Source organism: Harpia harpyja, chromosome 1, assembly GCF_026419915.1.
Source record: "Harpia harpyja isolate bHarHar1 chromosome 1, bHarHar1 primary haplotype, whole genome shotgun sequence".
Lineage (NCBI taxonomy): Eukaryota > Metazoa > Chordata > Aves > Accipitriformes > Accipitridae > Harpia > Harpia harpyja.
The window spans coordinates 39,221,751-39,233,941 of NC_068940.1; the positions used below are offsets into that span (position 1 = coordinate 39,221,751).

At 38.3% G+C, this 12,191-nt stretch overlaps 1 protein-coding gene across 2 annotated transcripts in view; it reads left to right on the plus strand.

Moving 5' to 3' along the window:
• Positions 1 to 12,191, plus strand: part of PREX1 (phosphatidylinositol-3,4,5-trisphosphate dependent Rac exchange factor 1) — a 176,320-nt gene that overhangs the window by 132,933 nt on the left and 31,196 nt on the right. For both annotated transcript variants that reach the window (XM_052788254.1, XM_052788262.1), the window contains exons 15-17: positions 2,535 to 2,607; positions 3,925 to 4,067; positions 11,249 to 11,341. In XM_052788254.1, coding sequence (XP_052644214.1) covers positions 2,535 to 2,607; positions 3,925 to 4,067; positions 11,249 to 11,341 — 309 coding nt within the window. The remainder of the gene's footprint in view (positions 1 to 2,534; positions 2,608 to 3,924; positions 4,068 to 11,248; positions 11,342 to 12,191) is intronic.

The window sequence follows — 12,191 nt, forward strand, 5'->3', positions numbered from 1 at the left end:
AAGTAGAATGGAAATGAAGGGACAAATGCAAAGTAGAAACTGCTGGTAAGATTCTTTAGGTCTTTTGCTCCAGCATGTCTCTTATCTCTTTCCATCTATCCATCCATCCGTCCATTCCTTCTTTTTATTGCAGTACATATATTGCACCTCTGTGCATTGCATTGACTTAGGCTTCCTTCCCACTTGGAAGGAGCCCTTCATAATCTTAAACTGTTCTTTTCCATGATATCAGCAAAATATTTAAAAGCGGTTTGGTTGCTGTTCTTAACTTACCTGTGTTCATCTGCTTTCTTTTCTCCTACATGTGGGTTGTAAACAATCTAGGTCAGAGACCATCTTAATTTCTGGGCTTATGCATCTCAAAACAATCAGCCATGGACCATGATTAGGGCTTTAGACATCATATCCTTACCAGAACTAGACAACAATAATAATAATAGTAATGGTGGCAGTAGTAATAGTAATAATAGTAGTGTGCTCTGGACATGTTTCTTCACTATGGTACTGACTATAAACTGTTTCTGTTACTCTGCTGACTCAAATTCAGTGATTGTATTTGAGTAAACATAAATTATCTTGTCAAAACTAGTGTACCTAGTTTCACATCCAATTTCTTTATGAAAAAGTTATGAGACGCATTCTGTCAAGATTGTTGATTGTAAGCAATTCTTTTTTCTTAAGACTTTTGTTACTGCTTTCACTGTCTTTGGACAAATTGCTACATAACATTTAGAAGTACTTACAGGTGAGCTGAAATGATCTATTTTAAGTTATATTTTATAATTAGAGAATGCTGTTTTGCTAGGAGAATGTTTTGAGGCCAATTAACATCATCAGAAGTAGCCAAGTCTGGTTTAGAGCCTTCCTACACAAAGATTTTGTTGCCTAAAACAAAAGTAGATCCCTAAAGGTTAAGAGAGTAATATTAGAAGGCATTTCTCCTCTAGTTTATTTACAGTTGAAAGAATAAATCAGATTTTTAAGTCCCAGCCTCTGTAAAATAAACTACCCATTTATCCCATGAAGTAACACAAAGTGAGTGTTGAGAATTGTTGCATGACAGGATGTTGAAAATGAGGAAAGACTTACGAAGACTTGGAATTAGTTTATAGTAAAAGTTAAACTTCAGGTTTATTAAAGCCCTTTTCTTGGCTTTCCTTGTGTGATTGCATAATCGTGCAGTTCCTCCAGAATTGCCTTGGTCTTTTTCCTACCAAGTCAACAGTATTTAGTTCTTAATTTGTAAATGTCATGCCTTTTTTTTGCTCTCAGAAAGTCTTTTCAACAAGAGCCAGTAAGTGCTGCTGATTGGCAAGAGCTGATCCTGTTTTATCCTGTATTTAAATAGTATCTTTACACCATAGCAATGTTCTTTGCCAGTATTTGCCTGGCAAATAGCTACTGCTCTCCTTAGTAGGACTTGGAAGTAGGACTGGTGTTCTGCTGACAAGATCAGAAGGCTCTTGGTCTGCAAGCTGGCTTGCTTAAAACAAAGTCAGTATGCTACTCTGCAGTGGCTGCTAGAGCTTCAGGATATCTAGTTCCCAGATGGAGGGGAAAGAAGAAGGTGTAATACTTGTATGGGGTACAGTTTCTAATTTAGTAGGACTGAAAGTAATACGCTGAAATTGCTCCTCTGCCAAAGCAGCAGGTCCCCTACCTGTTGGAATGAGCTGACCAACTACTCTTAGTGAGATAGCAGACCCCAGGTTCTCTTGTGCCTGTTTGGGGACTGGGAAGCAGGTAATCTTGCATCAAGTGACCAGTGTTAACAATGTTTTTCATCTGGGTAAGACTAATCGTGCCTGCTGATTTTTACCAGCACTATTTAGAACTTATATGTCTGCCCAAAAATTACAACCAGCATGTTTGTAAAGTCTTCACTTGTGACTGCAAATTAGCAGATAAGTAAAGAAAACTAGGCATTTCTTGTATTTAACTGAATTATAGATGCAAAACTTAATGCTGCCATTTCAGGTAAATTTGTGAATTTGCAAGTCACCTTTGGTATCTGTGTTGAAATACCATGCTCAAGGCTTCAGGTGGTGAGAAACTGAAGCCTTTGTTCGTAGGTCTGCTGTGTAAGAAAAGAATACCACTGCAGTTTTAACCAGTCTGACCTTTGGAGTTCACATACACTAAGTTTACTCCCTTTGATTGAATATAGATAAGATCTCTCAACTTCTGTCTCTAAGAATGAGTTTTATTGTCTGTGGCTAATGGGTCCTAAAGTCTGACACTATGATTGCAAATAAAAAGTCTTTGCATTGAGGTGATATTATGTCCCTTTGTGGGTTAAACAACTACTTTCCAGAATCCTGGTCTTTGTCCTCCTAGTTCCTGTAGGAGGCAAGAGATGCTATATATAGGAATGAATGGGATTTGGGCAACAGGGTAGCTATTTTAATTTCTTGCTATTGTTCCCTACAAAGAGCATCCTGCTAATTTCAGAGCCACAAGCTATGCAGTGGGGAAGGGGAATAATTTATCTTAGGAAGTTGTCTGAGATGTAATATTTATACTCTTGTTTCTAGGGAGACTGTCAGACTCGGGAGGAAGCTGTTGCACTGGGTGTTGGACTCTGCAATAATGGCTTCATGCATCATGGTAATGCATCAATATTACTTCCTACAGCCAATTAAAGGAACTCTTACTTCAGTCAGATTAGCTGACTGTCTGAAAATCCCCTTTCTGTAGGCTGTGCCATACATGCTGACGTGTTTACAAGTGCAGGCATCCCAGCAGGTCCTTCTAAAAAGCAGTCTTCGAGCTTACACAAAATGTCTAAGCCTAGTACCTTCCCAAGTGAATCCCCTTGCTAATAGTTATGATGAGCCCTGAAGTGATTAGGCAAGCTAGAAGCGGCATGTTTTATCACTGCATCTCTCTCAGAGCCATCAGACCAATGCACAAGCCAAGTACTGTCCTGAAATACCACCAAGAAATGTCAGGTACAAAGCAAAATTGTCTAGTTCTTGCCACTTGGACAACAAGCACAGTCTTCAGTGCTGAATCTCTGAAGCTTCCAAATCTGAAGTGCCACATTGCCAAGTTAGACATCATCCATCCTCAGTGACGCTGCTACTAAACTGGGAAAATAAATGACATCTGTATCAGTATCAAATAGCACATACAAAGTCCTAAGAGTAAAATGTAATTTGTCTAATGAAGCATCCAGTTTTAGTCATAAATAACATTTGCTCTCCATGTTTTGAGTAGTGTTTTTGAGAGCAGATTATTGTAAATAACTAATAGAGAATTTGCATAGTACTTGATAAGAATGTAAGAATTGTTTTTCTTTAAAGAATTTGATCTGTTTTGAGCCCGTGTAAACTTTTGGCATTCATAGCATCCTTTGGCAAGGAGTTCCTTTGCATAAGTACAAGTTGAATGAAGAAGTTGTTCCTCAGATTTTAAAATTGTCACTTGCTGCTTTTATTTGAAGCCCTCAGGTCTCGTATTTGAAAACGTGGTAAAGAACTTTGTCATGCCTTCCAGAATTTTATAGATCTCATTTCCCTCTCAATTCCTTTTTAGGTTGAAATGCCTTAGTCTCTTTAGCCATCTTACTTAGCTTTAAACAGCCATTTTACCCCTCTTTGCTCCATTTATAGTTTTACCATATTCATTTTGACATGGGAAAGGAGCATAAGGTTTTGAGTAGCCTCTTTCTTCCATATGCATTCTTCGTGCCAGGGAGGTCAAACATCATATCACGAGCTACTATGCACTGTGAAGAAAAGTACACCCCTAAAATACAGTAGTAGCTTAAAAATATAGAGCTGAATAGCTGACTGATAGGGATGCATCTGGTCTTTGTTCTGTAAAGACTGGGGAAATATTTAAGAGTTCCTTTAACTTTCTTTTTTTGTTTCTCTTTCTCTGTGTAAATGCATGTATGTATTTCATACATGTTGTTTCCAGTCCTGGAGAAAAGTGAATTTAAGGATGAATCCTTATATTTCCGCTTTTATGCTGATGAGGAGATGGAAGGCACCAGTTCCAAGAGCAAACAATTACGTAATGACTTCAAGCTCATGGAAAACATCCTGGGAAAGAGTCTTCTGGTAAGAAATATGTTAATGTAAACCTTGATGTTTCTGTGAAACTGGTATTGTTTTGTACTAGAGGAGTATGAGAAGGAAAATTATGATAGAGTAGGATTAAAACGGGGAATTGCACCTGTAGCTAGATTTTTCTTCACTGCATAAATACTAATTCTTGAGCTACTTTGCTGTGGAGCTCCAACTTCTGTAGCTCTGACTTTTGTAGCTGGGCAGACTACAAGCTTATTCTAGTAGCAGAGGTTTCAGCCCAGCCGGTAACAAAGGACCATGCAGCCGCTTGCTCACTCCTCCCGCCCCCCTCCGGTGGGACAGGGAGGAGACGGAGGAGAGAAAAGGAAAAAAAAAAACGGAGCCTCGAGGGTTGAGATAAGGGCAGTTTACTGGGACAACACAAAAAAAAGAGAAGTTACAACAACAACAACGGTACTAATGAAAGAATATAAAAAAAAAAAAAAAAGTGATGCACAGTGCAACTGCTCACCACCCGGAACCCAACGCTCCACCACTTCCCCCACCGAAAGTCGAGAGAGCTCCCCCCAGCCCACTCCCCATTTATATACTGAGCATGATGTCACATGGTATGGAATAGCTCCTTGGCTAGTTCAGGTCAGCTGCTCCGGCTATGCCCCCACCTCCCAGGTTCCTGTAAAAATTAACTCTATCCCAGCTGAACCCAGGACACAAGGGAAATCTGTAGATTGCACGCTCCCTTCCCTAGCATGTGACTATCCTACTGCACTACATGGGAGCTTTGGATTTACAGCTCACACACACACACATGTGCAAATGCATGTAAATTCCTGCCTATTTCTGATAGGTCTCGAGAAAAGAGGAGACTCAGAGAGATGACCATTTCATGCAGTTCACAGTCCAACCCCTTTCTATTCCCATGAAGCCCTTGAGAGAGTCTGGAAGTGAGCTGGGAGCTGGAGATGTTGTCTTAGCAGGCACCATATGTTTCTTGAGTTCACTGAGCAGGCACCACAGTTTTGGTGTGGTGGAGGAGAAAGTAATGGGCACTACTATCTTGGGAGAGGTGTGCCATCAAATTTAAACACAGTTTAAACACCCTTGTATGTGAGGTAGATTCAGATGCAAGTTAAAAGGCTGATAAGAACACAGATATTTCAGGACATCATTGTCTAAGTGATATGAATATGCCCTGCATTACTGGATCAAGTATCAGCTTTACTTTATTTATGGAAACCATTTTCCAAAATATACTGTTCTTTATGTTCATGCTTTTGCAACATTACTGTTATCTCCACATTCCCACCTCACTAAGTGCCATCACAGTCCTTACTGCACTGGGATTACTCTAACGCTGTTTGGATTTGGTAGTCAGATTGGTGCAAACTCTTTGTTCTGAGATCCTTGTTTACTGCCAGTGGCTCCAGGCCCATCTTTTTCTCCCTTTGAACACTGGCAGAATGCAGGAGCAGGATAAAAACTTGGGACAGAAACTACAAAAGCAGAATTGCTGGAAAAGATCCAGAGGTCCATTATATGGGAAATTTTGTCCTATGGTTCACACAGACTTCACTGTCTCACTGTTGTCTTGTCTCCCAGGAGACCAGTCTGTGTTTGTCTCAATGGCCAAAAGTAATATTTAAAGCACCATGGTCCCTCAAAATTATTCCTCTATGCATCCAGTGCCAGAGACTGGAGTGTCAGGTTGATATGATTATCCTCATGGAGAGTTGTTGGATAAAGGGAAGCAGTTAAAAGGTGATACACTTTGTGGTTTGGTTTTTTTGTTTTGGTTTTTTTTTTTTAATTGTGATTTGCAAAGCACTCATAAGTTGGTGGGAACTGCCATTGTTCAGGTATTTTTAATTTTCCACCTTATCAAGACAAGACAGTTTGAGGAAACAGATGGACTAGTATGTCTCTTACACTTTTTTCTCCCAGTTCAAGGTACTCATGTTAAAATGCCAATACTCAACGATAATGTTAGCTGTGAAGTGAGGGATTTCAAGTTCTTTGATTCTGTTTTCTGTTAATGTAATAATCATTTATTAGTATTCACTAAAAGACAGAAAAAACAAGCAAACCTTGCACATGGACTGTTCACTAGTGATTAATGGTAATCCCTAATTGGTCCTTCCAGTCACTCCGTAATTCAGTCACTGAAATATTTGCAACAGGAATAATTTTAATATTACTATTATTGTAGTTCTGAAGTGCATCAGTCAGCCTCCGTCAAAATACAGTCCTATCTCAAAAAGTAAACTATCTGAAATGAACAGCACATACTGAGTAAGAAATCTGCTACTTAGAGGGCACAGGTTTTTGTCAAATGAGTAGTAGTCATGCTGAAGTTATGAGTTGCCCTCATTTTCTCAAATAAATTAGCAGTCCCCTGAATGTTAATGAAGAAGACCTCACAAATAGCTGTACAGTAAATGCATTATTACACTCATCCACAAAAAAATTTGTGCCTGACTTCTATTGTATTTTGTGTTTAGCAATTATGAGCAGCTGGAATCCTGAGGCTTTACTGTTTGTGGAACATCACTACTCGTCTCTTCACACTCATGATAGGGCATTGATTCTTCCCATCGCCCAATCCCACCACAGGAAGTTTAATGAAATTTCCTCAGCATTGGCTTTTGAAACATGCTTTTATATTGCCATGAAATCCTAGCTGTTTAATGGACAGCTTCCCCTACCCCCTTCATCTAAGTTTGCTCTGTCACAGGAGAGCTTGACCTTGAAAACAGAAAACAGAAACTTTGGCAAATATATCATTAGAAATGCCAAGGAAAAAAGTGCTTTCAGTCTGAAAAAATGCACTTCAAACAAAATTTAATACTCATTTATTTGTGCAATTATTTCTCATTGAAGGACGTAAATCTTGACAAACTGAAAAAATATACAACATTGTTTGCATAGTTGAAGAGAATTTGGATTTTGGATTGAGTCCAAGCATTGTGACTTGGTTACTACAGTGTGCTGTTAACTTGTGATCAGAACCTCTACTTGTTAGCCCAAGCCAACCACAACACAAATTAAAGCCAGTAGCTTGGAGCTGAATATCAGACAAGGATACTTGCCTGTAGAGATGGGCCTCCATCAAAGTTGCCTAAGAGGTGTAATGCACACACAATGCTTGAGTCCCCAGAAGACTCTAGTGTAACACTTATCTGATCTCAGAAGAAGAGCATTTCCAGTGATTTCTAAAGATGATACCTGTGTACGTTTGATGGAGCATTCTCAAAACTGTCATGCTGGATTGGAGATCTGGACTGTAAGTCTAAACCTCATCAACTGTCAACAGACATGTGATACCTCCTACATTCCTCCAGGGTATCCCATATTCCTTATTCTCAGTATTGTGTTGCAGTAGTTGCAGGAGAGAGTAGTTGCCATGTCCCACTGCAGTTCACAGCCAGGGCTGTGGCATGTCCTGGAATTTAACTCATGCAGGGGCCTGAGTACTGTAGTGTATTCAATGAAAGCCAATGGTTTGAGCACAGAAGTCAGGGCTACCTGGGTTTTAACTTAACTTCTCACATGAACTCACTGTGTGGCCTGACAAGACCTTAAGTCACTCCATGCCTCAGTTTACCATCTGAAAGTTAGGATGCTAAATCTCATGTATCCATAGGGCTTTGCTACTGCTGTTACATCTAGAATCAGCTTTGAAAATGAAAGTGTCCTTATAATTCAGCACTTCAGATATCAAGTTTTTAGATAATAGATAGTATTATTGTTTGAGTTTGTCTTTTCCATTTTAAACCAGCTAATCCAATAAACATAGCATTCGCCTTAAAATTCTTATAAAAGTACAGAATGCATTTCCCCTACTCTAATCATGAATAAATAATAGTAATTTGTATTACTCAAATAAAGCCATACTTGGTCCTTAATAAAAATCTTTCATCCTCAGTCATTCCAGGAGAATTATTTTTGTGTGTTGTGCTAATATAAAATGACCTAACTCTGCAAAATTTCAGCACAGAGAGAGCAGAAGAGAGATTTCCCTTTGTTCTTGGTTACACTAGTGTACCACAGTCTATTGTAGCTTGAGAATTCAAATCATTGATTTAAAACACCCCTGGGAAGAAAGCCACTAATAGAGCCCATCCTCTAGGGGTTTCTGATCTCCCAAGGAGACAGGCTGGTAAGTCAGTAACAAGAAGCATCCATCATCCAGGTGTATGTGGCCAGATAAGGGCTTTGAGTGGATTAGGATACTAAAAATTACAGTGAACTCTGAAGTGAAAAACATCCTTTAGGCTGTAAATCTTTCACTGTTCAGAATGAACAGTTCAATTTCAGTGCTCAATTTCAAAGCTCACAAACTAGAAGAAACTTTGAGTCATTTTGTATGTATTAAGCCTATTTTGCTAATGTGGCAAAACATACCTTTAAAGATAATAGCAGTAGGGGTGACTTAGATTCTGGCGCTCCTCACTGGAAAGAAATTTTGTCTTGTCAAATTTTGTTTTAATGCCCCAGAGCTGTGGTCTTTTGAAAGGCTGGGGAGACTGGAACAGCCTGGGAGATGAGGTGGCAGGAAAATAGCTCTCTTCAAATGAATGCTGCTGAGGGCCACAGAAACCTCATCAGTTTTGTGAAGCATTCAGACTTGACATTATCTGATAAGTCACTGCTCCTTAAGAGGTTTTAACAAGTCAGACTGTTCAAGTGTGTCCAACAGAGAAGAGTTTATGCTGGAGAGCTGTAGGGAAGGCTGTGAGAGAAGGATGTGCATCCTGGACCCTAGTTTAGGAAATGGTGGTTGATCTGCCTATGCTGCCTCTTCTGCTGCTGATGTCTCCAGGAGTTCAGGCTGAGAGTACCTGCTTCTGCATGGTACAGGTGTAACAGACCATTCTCTGCACAGCTTTTCATCTCCCCACCCCACCCCCCCCCGCCAAAATTCTGTTTGAACATGTTCTGACTACATTTGCCCTCTGGTTTTGATTAAACATGCTTATTTCTCATATGGTCTCATTTTTTAACGTGGTTGTCTTTCAAAATTAAGCAGCTGCTGCCTTATGTTCAAAAAACTGATTGGATTTCAGAGGCACAGAAATAATTCTTGTAGATGGCAAGTTAGTTAATTGCTTTGGACTCCTTAGGGATGAATGGTGTTCAGCTGTGGAATTGCAAGGTATTACTACTTTATAATAAAGAATGAATCATAGCCTTCTCCAAGTATTGCATATTGAATATTATCCATAGTCTACCTTTTCATAAAAGAGTGTTCCCAGTACAGGAGCGTCAGTATACAGAATGTAAGATTTCTTCTTTACAACGTGGTGATAAAGTTCCTAATGTTGATGCACTTGGGGTTTCTTAAAAGTATTTTGGTTCTTTGCTTTCAAACAATACATTTTTGCGGTACTAACAAACAGAGAAAGGTAGGTTATTAAAAATGATAGCATGTAAAAGATCTTCATGCATAGTAATGGTAGCTGCACCCAAGAGATATGTCAGTTTGTGTAGCTGCTGACTTCTAAGTTTAGCAAATCAAAGCCTCCAAATTTTTAAATATCTTTTTCACATACGCTTTCGAAATTCAACAAAAGAAACTGAACAGTCCCTTCAAATGTAAAATGAGAATTGGAGGGGAGAGCTATCCTAGAAATTTTCTATTTAATCCCAAACATGAAGTGATAAACGTACATATTGTGTTGGGCTGAAACTCACTACGCTTGCAACACTAAAAGTCTAACCAGTGATATACCTGATTTTCTAAGCTGTTCTTTTATTAAACATGCATAAATATAAATAGCATTGCTTCTGAAAATATTTTGTTAGAAATATCCAAGAATGGCAAACTTACCTTTCAGTCTTTTTACTTTCCTGTCCATCATTTAATCTGAACATTATCTGATGAGGATTTTTTCCCTGCAGTTATATTATGTCATGCATTATTTTAACGTGGCTGTATGGCCCCTGTAGGAAAGGATGATTCTATTTCTTTAATTTTTTTCTAAGGTGATTTCCTGTAAAAGGACAAAGCTTATAAGCTGATGGCACTGACTTCAATAGAAAAAGGACAGTATTTTAAAACAGTGCAGGAATCATCAGAATCAAGGAAATAATTCTCAGTAATTTTTTTCCCCAGTGGCATGCTAGATTATAGATAGCTTTATTTTTCCTTTTAACTCAGTTCTAATTTATCAGATGGTTCTTAAATGGGTAGTGTTTGCTCAAATGCAAGATTTTTATCTGGTATAATTTCCACTTGTCCATTTACCAGTGGGTAGGCTTGCTGTATTTTTTTTAAATGGGAAGTAAGTTGTTAAGCTTTTTTTTTCATTGTTAATAAACCGCTAGAAAAGGATGAGAGAAACATATATTTGCCATGATTGATATGATTTTAAAAAATATTTATAAGGCAGGTCTGTGTGACCTCAGTGCAAATAAGAGGGAGCAGATTCTCAGCAGCAAGAACTACCAGTTTTCAGCCATCCATAAAAGGTGCAAACTGAGCACGACATGAGTCTTGTATTTTTTCCCTAACACAAAGCTTGTGTGCCTGCTTTCTAGAGGAAGGACCTATAGATGTCAGAATTGTTCTCTCACTGGTCATCCAGAATTTTAGCCAGCAGACTGACTGTTATGATGTAGATTTATGTAGTGTGTAGTGTTGTCTTTAACAAATAGGCCTGAGATCCCCAATTTATCTGAAACTGATAGCTATGGAGGACTCATAGGTTGTTCATTATTGTGTATGTGGGATGTATTTTAAAGAATAAATAAATGACTACACTTTGATCTGTAAGTACATTCACCAATGGAAAATACTGAATATTGATGAATTCCATAATCTAAAAGTGAAAGATCTAATGAAGAACAAAGGGCTAGAATTTAAAATCAAATGTGGTTTCTAATAGAATAGTTGATTAACTATTGCAAAAAACTCTCAAAGGCGGGAATAGATTCTTCACTTTTTAAAGACTGCAGATCATAACTGGATAACTCTCTGGAAAGTCAGCTTTAGTATAGTAAGGGCTCAGTGCAGAAATAACTAGATTAAATTTTACAGCTTATGTTATGTAGGACATCAGACCAAATGACCAAGTAGTAGTCCCTTTCAGCCTTAAGACATACAAGTCTATGTCAATCATGGCTTGCAATGAAAAGTCCAATTTCTCATCTCCATCCTCCAGCTTTTCAGCTAACTCCAAATGCATGAAGCATTACTTTGTGCTCTTTTTAAGATTTTACCAGAAGATGATGACTATGGATTTGACATAGAAGAAAAAAACAAAGCAATTGTGGTGAAGTCAGTTCGACGAGGGTCTTCTGCAGAGGTAAGACCTGACATTCATAAATATTTTAGTTTTGGTAGCTATGAATATTTCAATGCTTTGAAAAGGTACAAAACCATCCTTTTAAGGTCTGTTTCATTTTAAAGGCAGCTAATAGAAAATCAGGTATCTTCTACAATTCCTGTGGTAATAAACTGTTTCTGTAAATTGCTAAGTGATTCGGGTTCTTTGGGTGACTTCCTGAATATTTTTGATAAGTGATAGGACAACAGCAGTATCTCTGCGTGATGATACCATACCTCAGGTTCATTAACAACTTAAATTTGAGGGGGGAGGGAAAGTAACATTCTTTTGGGATAGCAAAGATGTTAAATGAGAAATGGGTTTATTTGAGTGAAAGCTATATTTTTAGATTTGTATTTTTTCCTTAAAAAGCATGCAATCATTTCTCTTCCTGGTATTTTTTAAGAGCTCTACAGAATATATTTGCTTTGTTTCTTTGAGGCACATAGATGGTCCAAATGTCATAGGATCTGAGTATTTCATAATCATTTGTTTATCCATACAAAACCCCTAAGTGGATAACACAATGTGATCCTCCATTTAGAGAAATAAGGCACAGACAGACCAAAAGTCTATTTTTTAGAAGATATTTAGGTGCCTTTTAGCACCTATGAAAATAAGAGAGGACTAAATGACTTGTCCAGGGTTTCACAGTAAATTGTGGCAGAACACAGACAGTGCTTCTAATTAAAAGTCCAGGACAACCATTACAGAATTTTTTAATGTCCACTTTCATTTGTTGGTCACTGCTTTAGGCTATAGATGACTCCTGGATGACTCACCCAGTGCAAACAGCTGAAGTGGACAGACTGATTTTAGCAAGTTGAGA